Source organism: Plasmodium brasilianum, chromosome 12 (assembly GCF_023973825.1).
Source record: "Plasmodium brasilianum strain Bolivian I chromosome 12, whole genome shotgun sequence".
Lineage (NCBI taxonomy): Eukaryota > Apicomplexa > Aconoidasida > Haemosporida > Plasmodiidae > Plasmodium > Plasmodium brasilianum.
The window spans coordinates 1,953,046-1,980,247 of NC_090125.1; the positions used below are offsets into that span (position 1 = coordinate 1,953,046).

The 27,202-nt window shown below is 24.3% G+C and overlaps 7 protein-coding genes across 7 annotated transcripts; 5 read left to right on the top strand and 2 right to left on the bottom strand.

The window, feature by feature from the left end:
• Nucleotides 1-2,968: 2,968 nt before the first annotated feature.
• Nucleotides 2,969-5,065, top strand: MKS88_004400 (uncharacterized protein; the record flags this gene model as incomplete). Its single annotated transcript, XM_067217573.1, has 1 exon — nt 2,969-5,065. The coding sequence occupies one exon, from the start codon at nt 2,969-2,971 to the stop codon at nt 5,063-5,065; it is 2,097 nt and encodes a 698-aa protein (XP_067071988.1).
• Nucleotides 5,066-6,188: 1,123 nt separating this feature from the next.
• MKS88_004401 (nucleoside transporter 3) lies at nt 6,189-7,877 on the bottom strand (the record flags this gene model as incomplete). The annotated part of the gene is made up of 2 exons (XM_067217574.1): nt 6,189-6,452; nt 6,555-7,877. The coding sequence occupies 2 exons, from the start codon at nt 7,875-7,877 to the stop codon at nt 6,189-6,191; spliced, it is 1,587 nt and encodes a 528-aa protein (XP_067071989.1).
• Nucleotides 7,878-10,911: 3,034 nt separating this feature from the next.
• MKS88_004402 (pre-rRNA-processing protein PNO1) lies at nt 10,912-11,703 on the top strand (the record flags this gene model as incomplete). Its single annotated transcript, XM_067217575.1, has 1 exon — nt 10,912-11,703. The coding sequence occupies one exon, from the start codon at nt 10,912-10,914 to the stop codon at nt 11,701-11,703; it is 792 nt and encodes a 263-aa protein (XP_067071990.1).
• Nucleotides 11,704-13,413: 1,710 nt separating this feature from the next.
• Nucleotides 13,414-14,493, top strand: MKS88_004403 (shewanella-like protein phosphatase 1; the record flags this gene model as incomplete). The annotated part of the gene is made up of 1 exon (XM_067217577.1): nt 13,414-14,493. The coding sequence occupies one exon, from the start codon at nt 13,414-13,416 to the stop codon at nt 14,491-14,493; it is 1,080 nt and encodes a 359-aa protein (XP_067071991.1).
• Nucleotides 14,494-15,632: 1,139 nt separating this feature from the next.
• On the bottom strand, nt 15,633-16,379 carry MKS88_004404 (uncharacterized protein; the record flags this gene model as incomplete). Its single annotated transcript, XM_067217578.1, has 1 exon — nt 15,633-16,379. The coding sequence occupies one exon, from the start codon at nt 16,377-16,379 to the stop codon at nt 15,633-15,635; it is 747 nt and encodes a 248-aa protein (XP_067071992.1).
• Nucleotides 16,380-18,207: 1,828 nt separating this feature from the next.
• Nucleotides 18,208-18,699, top strand: MKS88_004405 (translation initiation factor IF-1; the record flags this gene model as incomplete). Its single annotated transcript, XM_067217579.1, has 1 exon — nt 18,208-18,699. The coding sequence occupies one exon, from the start codon at nt 18,208-18,210 to the stop codon at nt 18,697-18,699; it is 492 nt and encodes a 163-aa protein (XP_067071993.1).
• A 3,955-nt stretch (nt 18,700-22,654) lies between these two features.
• Nucleotides 22,655-25,153, top strand: MKS88_004406 (zinc finger protein; the record flags this gene model as incomplete). The annotated part of the gene is made up of 1 exon (XM_067217580.1): nt 22,655-25,153. One exon carries the CDS (start codon nt 22,655-22,657, stop codon nt 25,151-25,153), a length of 2,499 nt encoding a protein of 832 aa, XP_067071994.1.
• Between the last annotated feature and the right edge of the window lie 2,049 nt (nt 25,154-27,202).

The window sequence follows — 27,202 nt, forward strand, 5'->3', positions numbered from 1 at the left end:
GTATATATAAATAGAAGTATATATGAATTGACGTACATAAAGGTAGGAGTATACACGAATAGACTTATATATGTTTATATATTCAAGTGCCTCTGTATGTGACAAAAAATTATCTCCTTCTAGTACGAAAAAGTATTCTTCACAAATGTGCATACATACATGCATATATAGGTACAAACACATTTCTTCTCTTCATATATGCTCGTTTTAACTGGCTATTAACAGATGGTTAATTGGCGGTTGATTGATGGTTAATTGGCAGTTGATTGATGGTTAATTGGCGGTTGATTGATGGTTAATTGGCGGTTGATTGATGGTTAATTGGCGGTTGATTGATGGTTAATTGGCAGTTGATTGATGGTTAATTGGCGGTTGATTGATGGTTAATTGGCAGTTGATTGATGGTTAATTGGCGGTTGATTAATGGTTAATTGGCGGTTGATTGATGGTTAATTGGCGGTTGATTGATGGTTAATTGGCGGTTGATTGATGGTTAATTGGTGGTTGATTGATGGTTAATTGAAGGTCGATTGGTGGTTATTGGCCTTAAATTGCTGATTAATTGTCACTTAATTATTTCTTAATATATATTTTTTTTTTTTTTTTTTTCAATATTTTATTGATATATTTTGCATATTGTGCATTACTGATCTGTTCTGTGGTACCTTAATTTTTTCGATCTATGCACCTGAGCATTTTAAATAAAATAAAACAAAGTTAATGTAATTCAAGTATAACAAAATATTAACACGTAAAACATTGCTATAAATAAATATATGAACATAAATGTTTATGAACAATATAAAATACACAAATGTTGCAGTAAAATATAAAAGTTTTGTAATCTATTTAATTTTATTTAATTATTCCTGGTTATCAAAAAAAAAAAAAAAAATTAATTATATATAAGCTTATATATATATAGTATTTATATATGTGGCTCAAATAAATTTGCAGATTACCACTATATAAATATAATAACATATGTATCTAGATTTTCACGATCGTTGTTTTTTTTTTTTTTTTTTTTTTTTTAAATCTTAATTTTTATATATTTTTTTTATTTAAAAAACTTTTTTTATATTTATTTACTTTACTTTTAACAAGTAAAAATAGTCCCGTTCTCTGCAAAAAATTTTTAGTTGCAATATATGCATACATAAAATCATAAATATATATATATATAACATATGTGCAATTCCTTCCTTTTTTATTTCCATATTTCTCTTTACAAACAATAGAGGACGAACAATTATACTCTTTTATCAAACATATTTTTATAAAATGTGAAGTGTTCAGATAAAAAAATTAAAATGGTTTTATATATCTAAAAATACTTATAAACATAGTAGAACAAATATTTATTTCTAGGATAATTACAAAATAAAGATGCTTATTTTTTGCTTGTTATATTACGTCAATTATAAGAATTGCACAATTCTAAAAAAAAATACTAATCAAAAAAGAAGGGGGTTCAGATCGAATCTTTAATCATTTCGATAATGTAAATTAAAATAAAATAAAAATATAATTATATACCAACGGAAGGATTACATGTAGATATATCCCCCAAATTATGCAGTTAATCAAAACAATTTTATTTATGAATTAATTGATTTTATATAATACTTACATATAAATATAAATATATATATATTTATATTAATAAATGTACTCATATACAACATATAGCATTTTTATAAAAAAATATTAAAGCTATTAATTATTTTATGTACATATATATACATATAGCATATGCACATACGTCACATTCATATAATGTCTTAAAAAAAAAGGGCTCCAGCTTACAAAATAATAATACAATAAATTTATTCTTTTAAAGTACATATTAACAAATTAAAATTCCAAGGCATATTTACGCATATAAAGACCCACGAAAAATGAAAAAAAGGCAAAAGAATTTCTAAAACGCACGTGCGCATATGTACTATATATATTATATATTTTTATTTATTAATTTATGTATATTTTTACATATTTGCATGTATCATTTGGCATATTATCAATCTACTATATTCGAATTTTCAAAAAAAAATAACACTAAAATTAAAGGAGCGCAATTTGGATGTTTTTTTTTTTTTTTTTTTTTTTTTACAGAATTTACATGATCACAATTAGTTTATGTCAAATGGAGCTATATTAATTTGATAAAATATATATATAACATACATTTTAGATAGTATAAACTTTTTCAAAGAACTAATTAAAAAAAAAATTAGCATGCAAAAAAATGAAACTATTAATATATATCAAATTTTCATTTTTGCATTTGAAGCATAAAAGCATGTAAGGTACCAGAAAAAAAAAAAAAAAAAGCTTGACAATATATATATATTTATATGTGTCCCTTGAAATTATATAAGTAGAATGAACGTCAAAAATAATTAGTCGTTTCACAACAAAATAAGAACAGAAATAAAAAAATAAATTATATTTTCAACAAAAAAAAAAAAAAAAAAAATTTTGAAAGCTCAAACATAAGCGCAAAAACGTTGAATTACTAATAAAAATGCACAACAAAGGTAAAAATTTTAAATGGGGAGGAAAAAAAAAACTAATCAATGAAAAAACGAAATCACAAACTAAAATATAAATAATACTGTAAAAAGTAAGCTTCAAACGTGAAGCCAACATAGCAAATCCATTAATCAAGTCCGTTAAAGCAAAATAAACGAAAAAAAATAATATAATATATATATAATAATATTAAGTAATAATAAGTTAATAAATAAAAATCCGCTCTATATATATATTTTCCTTTGTCGTTATCATACTGTTCTTAAGCAATTGTTTACAAGTTCAAAGTATTTTCAGCTCCTATTTTAATTTACAATTGTTCAGCAGTTTTCTTTTTTGTGAAAGAACGTACATACGCGTAATGTATATACGTACGTACACATTTATACTTAAATAAGTACATATTTAGCACGTATTTATATATAATACTATGAAATATGCAGAATATTACATAAAACAAAATACACTGTCACTAAACATTGAAATAAACATTTTATCCAAATCGTTCGTTAATGATTTGCAAATTTCCAAGAATGTGCTGAATTATATTAAGGCTTCAGTCATCGTTGAAAAAATAAAGGACTTTCTAGATTTTCATTTATATAAAATTCAGTTACAATTAATTTATACAAATTCTTCGAATGATAATAATGTGATTTGCTTAAAAAAAAATACGAATAATGCAACATCCTCCAATATTTTCTCATCTGTTAAAAATGTGAATGACAGGGAAAGCTCTTCTTGTCCTGAAGGACTCAAATTTAATTGTAAAAATTATTCTTTAAAAAGTAAACTAAATAATTTTGTGCGTAATGAGAAAAGTGACGCTAATTTATCTAGCAGTAACAAAATTATATGCACAAATAGCAGTGAGGAAAGAATATTAAATACTAATGAGAGTATAAGGCTAAATAAGTTAAACTTCTTAGTGAAAACAGAATTAAAAGAGAGCGAAGGAGAAAATGAAGGGGGAAAAAAAAATATTGCTGTAGAATTTACATCAAATAATACGCTTTTCATCAATGGTAGTAGCAGTAAGCATAATGTCGATAAATCTAAGATTGAGCTGCAAAAATTAAGCAAAAGTAGAAATGAAAGTGATTATTTTGAAATATCTCATTTATTAAGAGGAAAAGATCTTTGTACAAAAGATGTTTGTATTTTTCAACAAAAACATCTTTGCAGATACATATTTTTACCTTCAATTTTGTCGGTACAAAAGGCAAGAATAAAAACAATTCACTTTTTACTACAAAAAAAATTGAGTATTATATTATTATTAGACATTGTTGTGAATAGAAAAAATAATAGTTTCTTTGAATTAAGTGCAAACATTGAATTAGATAATATGTTAAAATTAAAAAAAAATATTATAATATTGTGCAGATCTTGTAATTCAAATATTATTATGTGTTCAAAAATTAATCTTATAATGCCCCACTTATATTTACGTACACCCAATTTCTTTGATCATGCATTTTGCGAAGAATGTACCTCATTCTCCTATGATTCTATAAATGATGTTGACAATAACATTTTTGTTCTGTCTAATTCCTTATGTTTTAATTTTGGATTAATAAAAGATAGTAAGTTAGTTGTTAGAAAAAATGCAATAGGTAATTATAGGTATTTTTTTTTTTGTAATTTTTGCTTCAGTCCACTTGGTTATTTAGAAAACGAAAATAGTAAAAACTTTTTCTCATATATTGATAATAAAAATATTAATGATTCTCTAAAAATTTTCTTATTTGATTTTATGCATCAAACGGATAAACAGGAATATACAAAACTAGATAAAATTCTGTTCATAAATCGAAATAATAAAACTGTGAAGATAAGCAAAAAGGATGGGCAACAAATCGTAAGCTACAACACAGAATGTTTAAACAGTATCAAGTTAGAAAAGGAAAAAAGCTTATTAAAAGGTGGATTATTGGCACATAATGTTGTAGATCTAGAAAAGGGGTATTATAATGCTTACAGCGAGGGCTCAAATAAAGGGAAAAAGGATGATAAACATGAGAAATGTGAAGACACAGAATACAATAATACCAGGAGCAGTGACTTAGATAATGTAATCAACATTTGTAACAACCCAAAAGTTTACCTGTTTAAGCATAAAATAAAAATGCAGATGAACAAGAAAAACATCTTTAAAAATTACAATGACTTGTTATTTCTTAACGAATACATGCATAATAAATGTGAAAAATATAAAACAGCCGTATTTTATTTAAAAAATGACCAAAAAAGAAAAATCATTGAAATAAGGATTTTTATAAAAAAGTTATATATTTGTAAAATTTTGGACGTGGAAAATAATTGTGAAAATTCTGCATTTTTTCAAAAAGCGATAAAAGTATTATATTGTACAAAAGAAGAAAAGGATATAAAATTCGCCAATTCGGAAGTAATTATTGTTTCAAAGGAAATTTATGAGGATCTTTTAAAAATGTTGATTAACTATTCCTTTGAATTGGGTTCTTTTAAAAATAAGTTTTTATCATACCTCCATTTGGTGCAGTAGGTAAATGGAAAATAGCCCTATCGAGGTTAAGCAAAAAAAAAAAAAAAAAATAAATAAAAAAAAAAATAATAAATAAAAAAATAAAAAAAAAATAAAAGGAAATTTAATTCAATATAAAATAATATAATGTTATCAAAATTAATGAATAAATAACATTCATTTAAGGCTTGCTAATTCATTCCTTACAAAAAGCAAGTAGTTAATTAACTTGGCATTTTTATCTAATGAGATAGTAAGAATCTTTGTTTTTTTTTGGCAATTCAGTTTATCTTTTTATGTGACTAGGACAGTTTTACATCCTATGTATTTATATGGCTTTTTTATTGCAAACATTCACAGCGTATCTCGTGATACACCTCGTACATTTTTTTAACATTCCTACTTTCATGTGTAATTATTATATTTTAAATTAAAGCGTTTTAAATCAATCATGTAAGTTATAACATTAAGTTGTTACTACATAACAAAATAATTCATTGAAAATGTTAAAATGAATTAAATATTGAAAAAGCACAAAGGTGTAAAACAAATACATGCATACATATATACATAAATGCACACATACACTTAACGCGCACAACCAACAAGGTGAACAATAAAGATATAAAATATAACCAAACATTTGAAAGATTTAATAAAAAAATAAGAAAAACCGTTTAAATAATAATATATGATCATTGCATATTAAATTCGGATTAAGTGATAAAAAAAATAAAAAGAACAGAAAGAAAGATGGAAAGAATGAAGGGAAGAACGACGAATGAAAGACGAAAGAAAGATAAAAGAAAGACGAAAGAAAGATAAAAGAAAGACGAAAGACAGACGAAAGAAAGACATAAGATAGAGAAAATAAATTTAATTAAATCGCAGTATTATTTAAAAATGGTTACAAAAAATTATTAAAAAAATGCACAGTCGTACTTTCGTTCTTTTTTACGAACACAGGAAAATGTGCGAAAAGCTCGCTAAGAATAATTAGGCAAACTTTCAATATTTCGATATTTCAAAAGTTCGATATTTCAATAGTTCGATATTTCAATAGTTCGATATTTCAATAGTTCGATATTTCAATAGTTCGATATTTCAATATACCGATATTTCTATATTTCTATATTTCAATGTATCAGTATATCCATATTTCAGTATTTGAATACTTCCACATTTCAATATTTGAATACTTCCACATTTCAATATTTGAATACTTCCACATTTCAATATTTGAATACTTCCACATTTCAATATTTGAATACTTCCACATTTCAATATTTGAATACTTCCACATATCAATATTTGAATATTTCCACATTTCCACATTTCCACATTTCCACATTTCCACATTTCGACGTTTCATTACTTCGTTCTTTTCTTTGTCCATTCTTGCATTCATCTGTGCAAATAAAAAAAAAAAAAAAATTTTAAATAAATGTAGCGTGTTTTCATATGACTTCTTTTATTCAAATGGTAATCAGCTTGGGACCAAAATCCTCACATATATTTTTGATATGAAGACACCAATCATAGTGCCAAATATAAAAGATAAAAAAACTATATTCGGAGCTAATTTAAGATATTGTTCTTTGTTCTTTTTTCTGCATGCTTCGGGTATTTTTAAAAAAACAGAATTAGATAATATTCCATGTGTAAATCCAAATGTATATGCTAATGGAATTAAAAAGTATTGACTGTTCAAAAATGAATTTTTATATAAAACTAAAATAACAAATATAGGTAGAAAAAATAACCTAAAAATTTTGATAATGGTATATATTACAAAATTAATTTTAATAAAAAAGTTGCTAAAAATATGAACTAACAAATGTGCTAATGAGTCACCAAAAAGTAGAACTCCTGATAAAAGTCCTTTCATTTCTTTGTTTTCATCAATGCATGCAGGAAAAACTGTTGGGTATATTTGATAGCTAAATATATTTGCAAGAAAGGCTATAAGCATATATTCCCAAACTACACTCATCGATTTGAATGAATCAAATAATATTTCTTTGTTTATTAAAAAACCTTTATCTTCAAATTTTTCTCCTAATCTTTTTACAAATGGCAAACTATATATTTTATATAATATCATAAAACAAATTATTGATAAAAAAGAAATGACTCCATAAAATAATGAAAACATTTTACAAAATTTATTTATATCATTTTCAAAAAATACATATGCTCCCAATACATATAATACAAAAACAAGAAATCCAGACATCGATAATCCACATACATAAGCACTACAATATTGTTTTCTAAACAAAACACATATTTTAATTGTTGTCATCTTAATTACACAAGATATTATACCAAATGGAACTGCACTAAATATTACTATTTTATGTCCTATATAATCACTTTTAAAATGAACAATTAAATGGATTATTCCTAAAGAAAACATTGTAAGAAGAGGCTGATATACATTCCATCTTAATCTATAACTTCCGATCAAATGTAAAAATATACATACAACAATTAATATTATACTTTCCATTAATGCGAATTCGTTGATCATAATATCTGTAACATTAAATGCATGTCTGAAATAATCTGACATTGATACTATTATAAAATATGGGGCGTCAGCTAATATTGCTATTAATCCGTACGCAATAGACAACAACATATAATACTTTTCTTCTTCTAATTCATCTCTTTTTTCTATATCAAATTCGCATAATTCTTCTATATTTGCACTCATTTTGGTACTATCATATAATTCGTTTATTAGTGTGTTCGTTGTACTTGTTCCCTTAACATGATCCTTATTGTTACTTGCCGCAGGTGCAGATTTCTTCCACTCCAGATTATTCATTTTTTCGTACTGTCTGTATTTATACTGTGTTACGCTGTTACTTTCGACGTTGTTTTTATTGATAACAATTTCTCGAAGATTTAACTTTATTGATAACTGCTTCTCTCTATATTGACTTTATTGATATCTACCTCTTGATGCGTTCATATAATTCCATGTACACCTTTGTTCAAGCGAACGACAACAAAAAGTATTGAGAATTTCCCCGTATAATAGTATTAATTTCATGCATGAACCTCTACACAAAATTCACACACACTAAAATTTAAAAAACAAAACGCACTGTCGAATTTTTTTTCTTGATACTCTCTTGTCTTTGGGCAGACAAAAAACTATCAAAAAAAAAAGGGAAAGGGCGTGTTATCCATATATATACATCTATATATACAAATATGCATCTTTATAAACGTATACACATCTGTATATATATTCACATATACAAATATACATCTTTATATACGCATACTTATCTACATATACATATCCACACGGTACAAATTCGAAGCATTCATTTTTAATATTTCTCTTTAGGCTCATACAATATGAAAAATTTGCAATTATAAACGCACGTAAAAGCATGTATAAGGAAATATGTACGTAAGCAAAATTTATGCGATAGTTAATATAATTCTCTTCTTCAAATAAAACATATATCCCCTTTTTAAATATAGGAAAATCAACTTCTTACATTATTGAAGTGTTCTCTTTAAAAAAAATTAAAAAAAATAAAATAAAGTAATATGGAGAAAAAGGTATATTGTTTAATAGATATTATACTTTTTTTATCCTTTATGCTGCAACAATTTATACACGTTAATGTTCATATATGTACACTTAAACATGAAAAATTATTTTTATAAATAAAATCTATTTAATACAATTATTTCATTACGTCATCTTAAACATATATCTGTCAAATGGTAAATATAAATACACAAAAAAATACTTAAAATTTTATTAATAAATTCATAAATTTAAAATTACAATTTGAAATATTTTTTTTTTCTTTTTTTTATTATTGAGGTATAATGCAGTATTTACAAATTAACGAATTTTACCATGTACAAAACTAAAATTTTTCATTTTAGATAACAAACATATAATCCCTTCGCCATTGTATTTTACGTAACAAAAATAAATATATATTCGTATAAGTGTATATATATATATATATATATATATATATATATATATTATTTATTTATTCATTTATATTTTAATACGTACACAAGTACAGATGTACTATGTTTATAAACTATGCATACATGAGTATGCATATATAATATATATGTTTCCTTGTATGTAGTGTATTTATATATGCATATACATTTGTAGTTTTAAAAAAATTATCACATCCTTTCATCCATGAATACAATAATGTATTATTTCAGCTGCATTTTATGTATACTTACCCTTAATTAAAAGCATTAACCCACCTTGCAAAATGAAGTCAATATTTTCCTCTACATTTAATATATAATAACGCTTCATAATTTTTAATGAGTTAAAATCTAGTGGGTGTATTTTTAATATATATATATATATATTAGAAAATATGCAACTGTCTTCCCCTACAATATTAAAATATTTCCTTCTCTTATTTGTTCTGATAGGTACACCTATCCAGCTCAGGAATATTTAAGTTAAACATACATAAACACAATAAATAATGTACGTTTACATAGCAGATTAATGCGTCGTAGTATTCCTTGGATTATATGCACTTTATTTTTACGAAATACTTAAAATAGAATTACAATATTTATAATTTAAGCTACACTACGTTTAATGTTCTTTCTGTAAATTTTTACATCGTTTCGAAAAATATCAAATAAATAATGTTCTCAATGAATAACTAAAAGATAATTTTTTTTATACGTTTACATATGCTCATATATACACCTGTAAATATAAATACATACATATAACATACAAATACTATATACATTCATATAAGCAAGTTTATCCGTAAATTTTATTATATAACCATCATTACACCATGTGCTTTAGGAAGCTTTTATTTTGCTCTCTTTTATTTGCATGTACGAAAGTCAACGAAATTATAATTAAGGGGGTACTACATAATAACTCACATGCTAATTCATACCATACTTACTATCTCCATTTACGTTTTTATGAAAAAACAAAATGCCTTTGAATTTTTTTTTTTTTATCTTTTTCTTTAATTTCTTTACTTTTAGAAAAAACAATTTCTTTCTTTTTTTTAAGTATTTATTTATTGATAAAATGCTTTATCATTTTTTTTTCCTTTTTTTTTTTGTATATATTTGAAGGAATAAAATATTTTTATCAGAAACAGAAAATAACAAAATTGAAAAATTTGCAATTACATTTTACTAAAATATGAAGTAACAAAATTAATGCAAATTTTTATAATTTTGGTTTCTCTGTCATTTTTTTTTTTTTTTTTTTTTAAATAATAGCTAAAACATCCTTGCATATTTTTAATTAACTTAATATATAATAAAAAAGTATACGATGATGTGATTTGCCTTATAGATTTAAATTTGGCTTATCATGTTTTTTATTTTTGCTTGTTTCATTGGCAAAAATATTATATATATATATATATGCACAGTAGTAATAAACCTCATATATGTTATTATCGTGTTTACGCAATTGACCGTTTATGCGTTTAATTTGAAGAAAATATAGAGAAGTATATTTAAATAATATAACTGAAGAAACATTGCATGGGCTTATTACGTACAAGGGCCTAAAGAGCTTCGTGTTGTTTATATTTTCAGTATGATGTATAATACAGTTAGTGGAGTACATTATTTATGTTAATATGCGCAACTGAGCTCCCTTAATCCTTAAGAGCATATAAATATAAGTATATATATGTGTATATTTATAGATGCATATTTAAGCATATATGTACACATATGTGTATGTGTATAAATATATAGACCTATTGACCCTTCATTTCATATTGCTTCTCATTGAATCATGTGATTTTGTTTTACATTTCCCTTGCAATTTAGAACACTAACAAAAATATATAAACAAAATGACGAAACGAATAAAAAAAATACAAGTCTTATCATACGATGATAATAGTAAAAAGAATAGAAAAGTTAAAAGAGATTATGATAATAAAATTAAGGAGGAAGATGAAAAAGGAAAAGAAAAAAATGAAAGCACAAGAAATATTTTAACTTTACAAAATATACTAGACGTGAAAGAAAAAGAAAATAATAAAAAAGTGAAAAATAAAATAATATTTAAAAAGAAAGAAAATAATAGTAATAGTTCTATTAATACAAATGAAATGAGAATAATAACAATACCTAGAAAAAGAATGGGAGCTGTTAGAAGTAATTGGCTTGAACTAATAAAACCTGTAGTAACGAACTTAAAATTAGAAATACGTATGAACAAAGATAAAATAGAAGTAAGAACATGTAGTCTAACAGAAGATAAAAATACTTTACAAAAAGCATCAGATTATATTAAAGCATATTTAATTGGTTTTAGTATTGAAGATTCGTTAGCGTTACTAAGAATTGACGACTTGTATATTGAAACATTCCAAATTAAAGATGTAAAAATATTAAAAGGAGATCATTTATCAAGATGTATTGGTAGAATATGTGGTAGTAACGGATCAACAAAGTATGCTATTGAAAATGCAACGAAAACGAGAATAGTTATAGCTGCAGATAAAATTCACATTTTGGGTAGTTTTGATAACATCAAAATGGCAAGGTACTCTATATGTAGCCTAATTCTTGGTACAACTCAATCAAAAATTTTTAATAAATTAAATATTCTTGCCAAGAGGTTAAAAGAAAGGTTTTAAAGTTGGCAATTATTAGTAAAGGCCTCATTTGCATACACACTAGCAGTTAGTGCAGCTTGACATTTTGATACATGGACATTATATGTACACTCTTGCATTTGACTTGCACGAATGTATGTCTCATGTTTTAAAAAAAAAAAAAAAAAAAAAAAAAAATTGTAAATGAAGCGGTATACGGGTGCGAAACATGTATTTTTTTTTTTTTTATAAAGAAAAAAATATATAATTGTTATTTTCCTATTTTAAAATTAAAAAATGGTATCATAATTTTTGTTGTATGCGGGTACACATAACGGAAAAAAAAAAAAAAATTCTTTTACGTCTTCACATCAGTGCATATATATACGTATAAGCATGTACATATATATATATATATGTTTTGTGGGCATGGAGGATTTTCCTTCCATACAGCCGTTAATGTTTTATATAAATCCACGAAATTATTGCAATAATAGCATATTTTATTTTTTTATTCATTTTAAAATGGTACACTTTTATATGAATTCGTTTATAACCATATAATTTATAGTTTAAATTATATGTACTTTTTTTCTTTTTCTTTTTTATTTTAACAATTTGAAATTTATTAATATTTATTTTAAATTACACATATATAAAATGATAATGCGTATATCATTTGTAGTATGTGATGCTTTTTTCCCCCTTTTTAGTAGCATAAATAACGCAAATGTTTTGCGTTAAATAAACTATAAAATTAGCAGTCATTTTTTTTTCCTTTTTTTATTTGCAAACTTTTTTTTTTAATACAATCTAGTACATATCTTTTACATATTAATATATGCACGAATAAGTAACAATATGTGTACATATAAACATGTACATGTTTGAAGATTAAAATATGTAAAATGTTAGATTGTGTATGAAAAATAAGTAGTGGGAAGGAATTACACAAAAATTCAGTGAAAGCAATATTTTCACGGCATTTAAAAAAAAAAAAATGATCATTATTTTTAAAATAATTATGAACATTTTGAACATATTTTGAAGGTCTTATTTGTGTACATTTTTTAAAATATTCATCGTCCTTTTTTTTAGCATTTTTTACATTTTTAATGTACATCTTATCAGTGTATGTGTCCCCCACCATTGAACGCACACGTGTGGTACCTAATGAAAATTGCAAATTTTGCTCATGCATTGTCAGTGTTAAGCTGATCAGCATATTCACATAATAAAATGATTAACGATTCTTCGTTTTTATGGTTATTTTTTAACAGTAGCAACCTTATTATAAAATAATTTCCACCGAAATAAGAAGATACGAGTAGTAAGGCAAAATATAACAAATAAGAGGAGAAATAGCGTTTCTTCACTGAATAAGTCTTTGTATATGCATATATAAATGTATTTTATATATATATATATATATATATTATATATATATATATATAATATATATATGCTCTTATTTGCAAATGCGCTTATGTGTTAATGTGCACGTGGACGTATATTTTGCAACTTCCAGATATTCCTTAAAGTAACCCTTCTATCCGCATTTTTTTCGTGCGAAAAATGTGTAAGTATATGTAAGTGTACATTGTGTTTTCAGTGGTTGAAAAACTTTAATATGTATATTTATATATCTCATATGTATACGTTCATATGTTTGTGTTCATATGTATATAATGTTTATATATATATATATATATATTCGTGTAAAAGATGATTTGGGGCAAAAAAATATGTGTGATGTTACTGTTATATCTACTGACACCTAAACAGAGTAAGAGCTCAAAATCTTTAAAAAACGATTTTTTGTTTAAAAATTTAGCAATAGATAAAAAAAAATTAGACTCGTCTTATTTTTATAATTACGATAATTTACAATGGGAAGGGAAAATAATAGCTATAGGAGATATTCATGGAGATATGGAAAGCTTAAAATTAATTTTAAGACATTCTAATTTAATAAATAAAAAGGATGAATGGGTTGGTGAGAATATTTTACTAATACAAGTTGGAGATATATTAGATAGAGGTATATATGGTCCACTCATATATAATTATTTATTTAAATTACAAAAAGAGGCAATTAATAAACAGAGTAGAATAATTTTAATATTAGGTAACCATGAAGAGTTAAATTTATGCGGTTATTTTAATTATGTAAATAAAAAAGAAGTAGAATTATTTTTTCAAAATAATTATCATTATAGATATAAAAGTTTTACAAATAAAAATGGAGAATTTTTTCAAAAATTAATTAAGCTTCCAGCCATAATTAAAGTAAACGATATTATATTTACGCACGGTGGAATTAGTAAAAATATATCTCAATTAAACATAAACACAATAAGTCTAAAAACAAGATTACAAATAGAAAATAAATGTAATTTATTAAAATATGATAAATCAAATAATTATTTAAATCAGGATGGGGTATTATGGAATGATAATATTTCACGCAAAGTATGGATTAATCAAAAGGAAGCTTGTTCAGATTTATTAGACATTCTGAAAAGATATAATGCCAAGTATTTGGTTGTAGGGCATACTAAGCAAATGTCGCATTATGTCAGTACATTCTGTAATCATAAATTTTTTCTTATTGATACATGTATGAGTTTATTTATGAATAATGGTCAACATTACCCAAATTATCTACTTATAGAAAATGGTAAATTCAAATCTGTTCATTTAATTGTAGAAGAGGAAATTAAAAAAAAAAAATGTGAATTAACCAAAATTCATTTATATACACCTCATAATAAAACATTTTGTGTGCAGGCAAAACAGATCGAATTTTTGCCAATTCATAAACAATTCTGATTTTTTTTTTTTTTTTTTTTTGTATTAATGCATAAATAAATATATATATTTTTATTTGTATATCCGTGTGATAGGGAAAACTGTTTCCCATTTTGTATTCACAAATGTAACTTTTCGTTAGTTTACTTTGTTTTGTTTTGCATTATTTTACTTCACTTTATTTTAATTTAATTTGCACTATTTTATTTTATTTTACCATTTTACACAAACTTTATTTTGGCTGTCATTTAGCAAATTAAATATTTTGTTAGTTATTTTGTTTTTTGTGTAAACATGCATTTTGAAGTACATTCGAATGATTGCGTGTGTACCAATATGTACATTAATTTTATGAAACAAAAAACACATACATACATACGCAAACATGTTTTGCTCTGTTACATATTATTTTTTCAAAATTACAAAAAAAAAAATTATTAAGTAGACAGTAGCCGTTTCGGTCCTGTACTCATAAGTATATATATATGCACATATATGTACCTATATAAACACACTTAAATATACCCAAGTACATATAGGCATATGCATATACACATATGTATAATATATAACCTGCGCACATCAAACACGTTACAGGTAAAATATTTTATCATCTCTTTATAATGAGATGATGTAAATTTTATAACTTTTCATAAAATGGAAATTTTATTCTTCATATAGATCGGCATAACAAAGTTGTTACTGTTACGAAAACTTATCAGGCTTCCTTTTTACAATTTTCGGACTATTTTAATAACGAACGTTTATTTCTAAACAAAAAAATAGGTGTGTATCGTTATAGTGGTATTTTATATTTGGTTACGTGGAGTTTAATAATAAGTATCGTTTTACCAAATAGAAACAAGAGTCCGTATCTTTAAAACGAGCAAAACCGAATATTCACTAAAGTGTGCACATATACTTATTTATACATGTGTATCCAGACAAATATGCGTACGCTCGACGTAACATATTGCATATGTAATTCCTGCGTACATATGTACTATCCTATTTTGTATCACTTATAGGATATTTTTGCTGCATCCCATTCTTAGTCATTTATGTATATATATATATATATATATATTATATATATATAATATATATATATATATATATATATATATATATACATGTTACCACTTTCTCTCCAGGAAAGACTACCTAATCATAAAAAAAACAAATATACAGAGGGCTATTATTACGGATAGAATAATCGTCTTCTTCATATTGTAGTTCTTAATATTTTTCAGTATTCTTTGAATTTGGGGTAAATAATTATTTATAAAATTTATTTTCTTCAATTGATGCATAACATTATAATTTTGCATTTTTAATTTCACATTTGTTTCTTGTCCAACGGATATTATATTACCTAGCTCACTTATGGAATATTCTAAAGCATATCTTTCTTTAAATACTTGATCAATATCATTATTATTTGTGAACCTTGAAGAAAATTCTTTTTTTTTATATATATTATTATTACTATTTTTATTACTATTACTATTATGTAAGCATATTTTATCATAGGTGTTCTTGACATTTTGAAGTTGTATTTTAAATTTATCAAAAATACTTAAATATCTAGCAATTTCTATAGCATATGTACTATTGTGACTAAAATAATTTTTCATGATATCTAAATTTTGTATTCCATTTTTATGTAAATTTTCTAACCCTTCTATTTTTTTTTTATTATTTAATAAAAATTCATGAATATAATGATCTTTTTGTTTTGGGCTATCATTTTCATAATAATTTAGGCTTTCTTTAAATTCACTTAAGATCTGTTCAAAATTTATTTGTATATTCCTAATGTTTTTCTTGTATTCTCTGTATCTTATGCTTTCACTATTTTCATTTAGCTTTTCATCATCATCTAGGAAACCGTAGTTTTTCTTCATCTTCCTTTTTTTTTTTTTTTCCCTTTTATTTTACAATTACTTTACATTTATTTTACATTTATTTTACATTTACTTTTCATTTATTTTACAATTACTTTCCATTTATTTTACAATTACTTTCCATTTATTTTACATTTACTTTCCATTTATTTTATATTTACTTTATATTTATTTCACTTATATTTTGCATTTATTTCACTTATATTTTACACTTATTTCACTTATATTTTACATTTATTTCACTTTTATCTTGCCTCTTATTTTACTTATTATTTTTTTTTTTTTTTTGATTATTAGTTAAAGTTTTATTTTTTGTGCTTTTATAAAATTGTCGTTTTTTATAGGCATCCCTTTACTCCTTATTCCAAATAAAATGTGACCTATTATGAGACTCATGGTTAAATGAAAAAGAGGAATCTTGTATTGTTTTTATTGAAATGAGGCTGAAACTGATAAAAAAAAATTATTCTGTAATTTTTTTTTTTTTTTTTCTATTAATCTTTTTAAAAAACTGTTAATATAACATAATATATTTAAAACATTGGTAATAAAAATGAATTTTTCTTTTTACCCCAAAATTTATGGGGGCATATATATATAATGTACATGTATATGTATATATGTATGTATATATGCTAACATGTAATGCAGACAAATGTATATCTGGCTATTAATGATGGGAAAATTTTTCTCACTTTAAAAAAAATTATTGGTAAAAGGTCAACAAAAGACTAGCTACGAACAAATAATGACAAACAGGTATAAAAATAAACAAAATTTTTATCATGTGTTCTTAAAAATATGTCCCATGCACATATTTACATAAATATGAATTTAACATAAATACTAATTTATTATACAAAATTAAGATCTGACTTCCTATATTTATACGGAATAGTATTTTTCTAATTTTAATGAACAAACCACATTCATATGAAAAAATAGCTGCACTTGAATTATTCCTCGGAGATAATTAGTGTTGTTTTAAAAAGCTAAGCTAACACAAATGTTTATATATAGAATATACTAGCAAAAAAAGAATAAAATAAAAATTAATGACGAGGAAATAAAACAAAAATTAATGACGAGGAAATAAAACAAAAATTAATGGTGAAAAAATAAAACAAAAATCAATGGCGAGGAAATAAAACAAAAATTAATGACGAGGAAATAAAACAAAAATTAATGACGAGGAAATAAAACAAAAATCAATGGCGAGGAAATAAAACAAAAATTAATGGTGAAAAAATAAAATAAAAATTAATAGAGCGAAAATAAAGGATAACAGTGAAAAGTGAACAGAGAAGAAAAGAAATTAACTTTACTTCATTTAATACAAAATGTCAAAAAATATTCAACAAATTACATAAATTCTTTTAGCCAGAAAAAAAAAAAGGAAGTTTATTGTATTATAATTGTTTACAGTCTAATTTTATACCAAGAAAAAAGTACTAAAAAAGTAAGAAATTTTTTTTAATATTTTCTTTAATTCGCCAGTTCGCTTATTAAATCGAAAAATGATTAAAAGGAATTGCGCAATAAAGCTCGAAAAATAGTAGAAAGAGCTTCGCTAGGTAAATATAAGTCGTAATATGTATATATGTATGCATATTTATGTGTGAACATATTTCCTCGTTTATTTTATATATTTATTTGTTTACTCTATTAGATTATTTACCTTTTTTTTCATTTGTCTCACAAGCCTGATTGTTTGGAAAAAGTGCATTCAAACTAATCGTTGTCCTCCTATTTTTATATTCCCCTTGATCATTGGCGCTTAGATAAAATAAAATATACACAAAAATGAGCCGTTATTCTGAAATTATATATGTGTGATAATATTCGTATATTTCTTTTCTTATGTTGTGCTTTCTTTTTATTTTACCTGACAAATGAAATAAGTGTAAAAAAAAAGCTTTTTATTAACAATGTTAATAATAAAGCAGGTGCGTGGATAACTAATGGTATATCATTTACTGCTAATAGAAAAACATGGAGTAGCAAGTGGAGGAACAGTGTTAATAAATTGAATATAAAATGTAATAGCTCAAAAAATAATTTTGTAAAAGAAAAAGGAAATGATACAATTGAAATGAATGGAGTAGTCGAAGAATGTTTAGCTAATACCAATTTTATAGTACGAATTCCTAATGGTGAAAAATTCTTATGTTTCATTTCAGGAAAATTAAGAATAAACAAAGTAAAAATAAATTTAGGAGATACTGTTAAAATTCAAATTCACAAATTAAATTTTGAAAAACGAAGGGGAAAAATAGTATTCAGGTATTTACAACATGAGTCTCTAAAAAACAAGAAGTAAAAAAAAAAAAAAAAAATGATAAAAAAAATGATAAAAAAAATGAACAAAATTTTAAAATTTTGTAGTAAAATACAAGGGCATATACATGTTTACTGAATTACGTACATATGTAGTGCTTGGTCTTCTACATGTCGCACATGTATCATTTCATTTGCTTGTTACATAAAATATTACCAAAAAGTAATATAATATAAGCAAGATGAGCAAGATAACCGAACACGTTAAATGACGAGGAGTTCATAATATTACATATATTTGTCGAAATGGTTAAATAAGCTTATTCATTTTCATGAAGAATTGTAAAATATTTGCAACTCAAATTATATGAAATAATATGAACGATACCTGTTAAATGGGGATCATATACTTATTTTCCTACATACACAAGACCATGTGGCTAATTTTAGAGTGCCTTTATGTTTGTAAAAAGTTATCCATATTTAAGTAAGTGTAAAAGTGAAAAAATGTACAGAGGAAAAAAAGGGAGGCACCATGTGCATTGGAATAGAAGCCTAGAAGAAATGTAATATGATAGTAAGTACGTAAATACATACATATGTATGTATATACATGTATTATATATATATAAGCAAAGACTCATTTGGAAGCACATCAAACATTAGGATAGACTACACATCATTTCGACGAAGGACATTGCAAGGTATACGGCATACTCTAAATACATATGCGAAAAAAAATTTAATTATTGAGAAAAAAATATAAGTTACAGGTAAAAATTAAGGAATTAAAATGTACTTAAATATTAGTTTTACTAGGTATTTTTGTCTTACTTTTTTAACAGAAAATGCACTAATTTAAAAAAAAGAAAAAGAAAATTCTTATAATAATGGGTAACTTTAAAAATGTGTAAAAAGAAAAAAAATGGAAAACGAAATTAAAAGTAGAATAAAAAGAAAAAATTATCAAAATTAGGACCATCTGGAAAATAGATGTTTTAATTTAACTTATTAACAGCATAAATTATTCTCATGGAGTTGCTTACCAAATGGTGCTTGTATAAGAGCACTGTCTGACGAAATCAAATTTGAAAGGAGATATTATCAAGAACTAAAGAAGAGTTACAAAAAGGTGCGCTTATGAACATTAAGAAATAGAAGTTCCTTTGTTTGGATAAATAAATAAATATACATCTCTCTCCCTATCTATCTATCTCTCTCTCTCTCTCTCTCTCTCTATATATATATATATATATATATATACATTTGGGATATCGTGCTCACGTTTTGTAGCTACCATTTATGTAGTAATAATTACGTATGAATAATATTTTATTTATAGGAATACATAATTTTTGCTTTATTTAATATTATTTAATTCTATTTTTTGTTGACACTGATTCTATTATTCATATGTTGCATAGGTTTATTTTGTTCACTTACCACAAAAATGTAAAATACCTTTATTTTGTAGCATTTGCTTTTTAATACATTTTATTTCCCCCCCTATTTTTGAGCATTTGACATTATTTTTTTTTATCCATATATAAGTGTGTACACATCATAGAAGCTGCACAATGTTAATATATATTTACATGTTTCTCCTTCGGAAGGTGATAATATAATTTTAATCATTACGAAAAAGTAAATAAAATATTATTAATTTTTTATAAAAATCAAAAAACAATAAAATTATGTGCTTATCACTACGGATAAGTCCTCATTTTTTGTCTGTCATCTTCTAATAATAGCCATAGTTTGTGCTCAATTTATGTACAACTTTATTTATTATAACTCATAACTACATAATTATATCATAAGAAAGAAAAATTAGAAAGATAATAAATCATATATGTTAAGTATAATTATATGCTAAGAAATGAATTATGCTTATTTTAAAGTTTCCCTTTTAAACTATTCAATGTTATTTTAGGAAAAAAAAAGTTCAGACATATATATGTCTTTATTCGTTTTAGAATTTTTTTTTTTTTTTTGTCTTACTAAGCGTCGTTAAATGCCACTATTTGTAGCATAATATTTGCTGCTTATTATAAAAACATAAACTGTAGTGATAAATGTGTATCAATGAATAGCTAAACATATCAAAATAAAATGAAAAATTAACAAAAGGGGAAAAAAATTTTCACTTTCGTAAAATTCGGCATATCTTTCACTATCATCTTAAATCATATTTATTTATAAATTATTTTAACTTATATTTAATGTAAGGATGTTAAAATTTTTTATTACCGTTTGTGTGTAATAATGTATATATGAGCGCCCTCAAATGGGTTAGCTATATAATACGCAACCATTTCATTAACATAAGGTATTAAAATTCCTCATCAAAAGCTACATTAAAGAGATATATTTATTTGAAATATGAACAGACATTATTCTTTTCATTTCATACCCCAATAAGGAATGAATTTCCTTTTTTTTTCTTTTTTAAACATATCCTTCATGTTTCTACAACTTCAAGGAAGTGTTAATTCCTTTCGTAAAAAATTTGTATTCCTTTTTTATTGTTTTAATATTTCTTTTTTTTTCTCATTTAGCTTTTTTGTTTTTTTGCTTTCTCACTTTATTGGTTTTTTTTTTTTTTTTTTTTTTTTCTAAATATGTTACACATTAAATTTTTCTCGCTGTGGGGAATAATAACAACTTTCAATATTTTTTTTTGAGAATAAGAACTACATAAAACTTAAAATTGTATGGGAAAAAATGAATTAAATAGATGTATTGGTGCTCTTATAAGATCATGTAAAAAAATTGCTGATAAAAAATATCGAAATTATTACGTACAACTTTATATGAACGTACCCTTTGTGAGGAATAAATTTAACATTGCATGTTATATACATGCTATATGTTTTCGGCATATAAAAACTTCTTAAACTGGTTATCGTTATGAAGATATACATACTAGAAAGAAGTCACACTTTTCTATAAATAGATAAGTACTTCATACGTATTTATTTATAAATTTTTCATTTTATAATTTGCTCAATCAAAGGAAAAAAAATAATTTACATAAAATTTACAAAAAATACATACATGTATTAAAAAAAAATTTAAGAAAAAAGATAAAATTTTTAGCCTTTAAATGGATATAAAATTTTTAAGCAAAATTTGTGTTTGTTATAATATTGCCTGAGTATCGTTTTTATGCCTTTGAAATGTCATAATATTTGTTCTATTTTGGCGCTATAATTTTTGCTCCATTTTTTAGTAATATAATTCAATTCATATATATTTATATATATTTTGTTATGTTTAGATATGTGCATATATATGTAAATTTATATGCATATTTGAATGATTACCCATCACAACGTAGTAAATATTTTTATTCCTCATTTTTATTTTACGCAACATTTTGAAGATGTTCCCAATGATTTTTTTTTTTTTTTTTTAAATTGATTAATTGTATATTCATATATATTTTCTAGGAATTATATACGCTCTTTAAATTTTCATAATTATTTTTTTTTCCATTTCTATTAAAGACTTCCAATTTGAAGATAGCTTATTCACCAGTACCTCATAATAGTTATACATAAATATATACATATAAGTACATCTATACATATATATGTGCCCTTATTACTTTTTATCTTTCTTTTTTTAAATTGACTCTTTTTCTTCTGTACCCTTTATTATATCCCTGACCTAATGACAATACTTTCGTCAGTGCATTTTCATGACTTAGCCAGAATATAATAGTTACACAATTGAAAAAGATATAAATGTGAAAAGAAACACTCGGGGTTGTTCACTTCTGTGCGTGTACGTGTATATGTACATGTAAGTATTTATGCATATACATTTTACCTATAAATATTTATCGTTGTGCCTATTAATCTAGATCTATATATATATATATATATATATATATATATATATATATAATATAATATACGTATCCAATTTCTATACGCGCACTCGGTGTACGGGCCTGTTACAACCCCGTTACTTAAACAAACAGCCACGGCAAAATGAATGAAGCAAATGAAAAGACTACCGATAGAAAGAGAAAGAAGGCGAGTAACACAGATGAAGCTAATGAAACGAGCAAGTTGAAAAAGAAAATAGAATTTGAAAATGACGATGAGTTTGAAAAGTATCTGTTAAATCATTTTAAAAAGGATAATAAAGAAAATGAAAACGAGTACGTGTTTTCCGAATTGGTAAAAAGCTTTTATAATGAAATTAAGAAATATAAAACAGTAGATGATATGGCAAATGAAATTAAAAAATTGGCTATTCAAAATATATCCAAAAATTTAGAAATCATATGTAACAATGAATGTACAAGTTCTTTTTTTATTGAGAAATTTCGCGTAAAATATATAAATGAACAAATTGCACTTAACATAAAATCTGCTCAAAATTATTTTAAAGAATTTATGATATTATATAATAACAACAACTTTGATAAGTTCAGCTTAGAAATTAATACAAATGTAGAGGGAACAAATGAACAAGTTAATGAAGAGCAGGAGCAAGGAGAGGAAGTGGAAGAGGAAGAAGTGAATAACCAAAATAAGCAAAACAGCCAAAATGAGCGAAATAGTCTAGATAAGCAAAACAGTCAGAATAATAAAGTGGGTGAGAGTTATCAAAATGAAAAAGCAGGCACAAAGAATGCCTTAACAAAAGAAGATTTATACAAAACCAACACATGGAAGGAAAAGATAAAATGTAAGATTGACGATATAAATGAAAATAATAATATTTTAATAAAAGTTGTAAATTATTTGTCAAGCATAGCTTTACATGTTGACAATATACCAATTAAGATAACAAAATTTGATATCATAAAAAAATTTAATGAACTAAATTTCGATATACTGAATATAAATATTTGGGATGCCTATAATTCTAAAGACATTAGACCCTTTTCTTCATTCCCTTCTCCATCTTTTTATAGAAAAGCAAATTTATATTTTAAAAAACAAACTAATACTAATGAAGTCCTAAACATGTTAAGAGAAAAGCCTTATTCTATTTGTATTAATGGTTGGAATTTGAATAATGTTAAAAGGAATAATTATAATTATTTGGATTTAAGAATATGCCCACCTATATGTTCCCATATAGAAAGGATAAAAATTGATTATGAAAATGCAAAAAATATTGTTCGAAAATTAGACAAGTCGTGTCACATCAATTTGGACCTATTAGAGGATTTAAAGGAGGAAACTTATTTCGAGGATAGGCTGAAAAAGAGGAGGTTTAATGAAGAGAGTAAGGTTAACGATCGTATTGATGATAACAGTAACAATGACAAAGCTGATAGTGGAAAGAAGAAGGTAGAGATAAATAATAATCAGCGGGAAATCTCAAACAGTAAGCAATATGAAGAAGAGAGTCCAATAATACAAACCATTGAAGAGAACAAAGACATAAATATAACGAGCAGATTAGACATTTTAATTTTATATTTAAGACTTGTTCATAATTTTTGCTATTATTCAGCTAGAAAATATAACACATACGATGAAATGATTAGAGAATGTGGTTACTTTTATTTAAGGGTTAATTTAGATAATAAGTTCTACAGTAACTTAACTCCAATATTTTACGAAGATTATAATGTAAGTAAATTGGATTATTATGTAAGTGAAAATTTTGTGAAAGGCTTTTCAAGTATAGTTAATAATATGGAGGGGGACGATACAAATAATAGCATTAGCAGAAGTAGTAATAATAATACAAATAACAATAGTAATAACAGTATTAATAATGATCTCAATGGCAATATCAGTGGTAACCTTAACCATTCTTATAATGAAAATAATAATAATAATAATTTAGATTATTTTAAATTACTTAAAGTAAAAGAAAAACTTTTTAATAATTCCGATGTTGTGTCTGATTATCAGCTAAAATGGCTGCTTAATTTTGATGAAGAAATCAAGGATGCTTTAAAGGCAAATTATAATGAAAATATTGATATTGAAAAAACAGAGGAATTCTTCGAAATTCTTAAAAATAACTACATATTAAAAAGGACTGATAGGAATAGTAACAATAATAAGAACGATAGCACTAATAATAATAATAGCAATATTATTAATAATAATAATAGTAGTAGTGGTAATAATAAAAGCGAAATAAGGTGCGCTAAATGTAAAAAGCTTTTTAACAACATTAAGGATGTGCCAAATCATATATTTATTAAACACAGCCAAATTAAAATGAAATTAATTACAGAAACTGAAGTACAAATTATGCAGAGGAATTTTTATGAAGCCCCTCATAGTTTTCATTTTCTTTTTATGATGGAAAAAAAATATAATTCCAACTACACCAAAAATTATCTAAATAAAAATTTTATTAAAAAATCGAAAACTTATAAAAATCAGAATTTTCATTTATTACCAAACAATGCTAAAAGTGACTACAAAGATTTTGATGATCCCAGTGTAAATGTCTTTGAAAATGTAAAACAAAACGTAAAAACGAATAACGATTTTTATGACGATACGTAGTAAGATTATATATATGAGGAAAAATGCGCCTTACTTTTTTTTACTTACTAGCACGCCTTTGTAAATACTTAATAAAAAATGTAGGAACATTTTATTTGTATAATCCACATATTTAAAATAAGTAAACGTTAAATTCATATGCGTCAAATTTGAAAAAGTGAGCGTTCTTTTTAGGCATATATCACGACACATACATGGTTACGTATATATATGTACACGATCTTATACATGTGTACAAGTATGTTCATATATTATATATGCACGGTTCATTTGCGTATTGCACGTACACAGGAACAACTTTTGAAATCTTATTCCCTTTTTATATATACCCATTTTTACTTCCTTGTTAAATTAAAAAAAAAATGAATTGGATGTAGGTATTTATTTTTGTATTATTAATCCTTTTTAATATGACGAAAAGTCTTGTACTCTATTTTTCAGTTTGAATAAATTATTATATGAAAAATTAATTTTTAAAATATTGTTTTTTTAAAATATTTTTTTCAAATACTGAAATTACCTTAAAAAACGTAACATGCATATATACATATACGTACATATATACATATAAATATATTTATTTTTTCACGTATTTTTCGAGCTTGAACAACTTTACAAAATCATCTTTCAAAATGTATAGTTATTTTTAATAATATTGATCATTTTATTACGACTTAATAATTTATATTACACTTATAACACCACGAGTTGTATGGGGAAACTCATATTTTCTTAAATTAAAACATATACGCGTATATTATTTATAACATTGCTCATCATTTCATTCTTACTATATACGGCGCAATTAACACAAAAAACGAAAAAAAAAGAAAAGGCAGGTATACGTATAAGATTACGAATAACTGCGACTTACCATCAAATGTACATATATAAATATACGCACATATACATGAGCATATTTCTCCATGCGTATAAGTGTGTTATCGGGGGTGTCCTTTTTCAAACAGTTCACACAGAAGTACACATGAAAATAAATATACATATATATATATATATGCGAAATAAATGAGTCAAACGGGGCTTCTTACTACCTGCTAATAACAAAATCTACATAAAAATAAATGTTTAGCAATATGTAGAAAAAAAAGCTTATCCATCATGCTACTGAAAGAAAATTGTCATTTAAAGCTAAATATATTATATACATAAATTAATACACAAATTAATACACATACCCTTTTGTACTTGCATGTACATCATGTCAAATATGAAAAAAGTTGTTCTATTATATTGTTATCACTTTTTCAATATCAAATATACAGTTTAAAATAATTTAATTTCATCATATTATTTTTTAAATAACGTAAAATTTACTGTACTTTCATTAAAAAAAATTGTGCGGAAATATACTCTATAATAATATTAAAATTAAAAAAGTGTTACGTTAAACAATTTTAACATATTTTTATATTAATTTTTTCCTATATTTAAGAAGTATTTCCTAATTTAATTTAATTTAATTTCATTTATTTATTTTTTTTGTTTGTTTCTTGAACTTCATGTAAAATAAATCTTTTAGCTAATATAGTAAGATTATTTTTTTTCTTCTTGCCTTTTCGCATGCATGACAAGGTTTACAATAGTTATATAATACATGAATAAAGGTTCAGGAAATTTTTCTTCTTTCTCCAGATATATATTATTATGTATTGTATTCTTATATGCTACATTACATTAAGTGCATAAAAAAATGAATATATATAAGTATATACATACCCTTTTGTTATTTAACTGTTCATTGTTAACAATTACATGAAGGAGGAAATGTACTTATTCGAACATAATTTATGTACATCTATATATAATAGGAGATTTTTCTTTTCTTTTTTTTCGAAAGGGAAGAAAAAAAAATTATTTCAAATGCGTATCGTACATAAATGTACATTTGCATGTACGTATGCATGTATTTATGTATGTATATAAAAGTAAAAGCAGCATTTCTATGTAGCTGAAAAATGAACGAGAAGAAAAAATTAAGTATGATAATTTTTGTAAAATATTGAAAAATAGAACCATTTATTAGTAGAA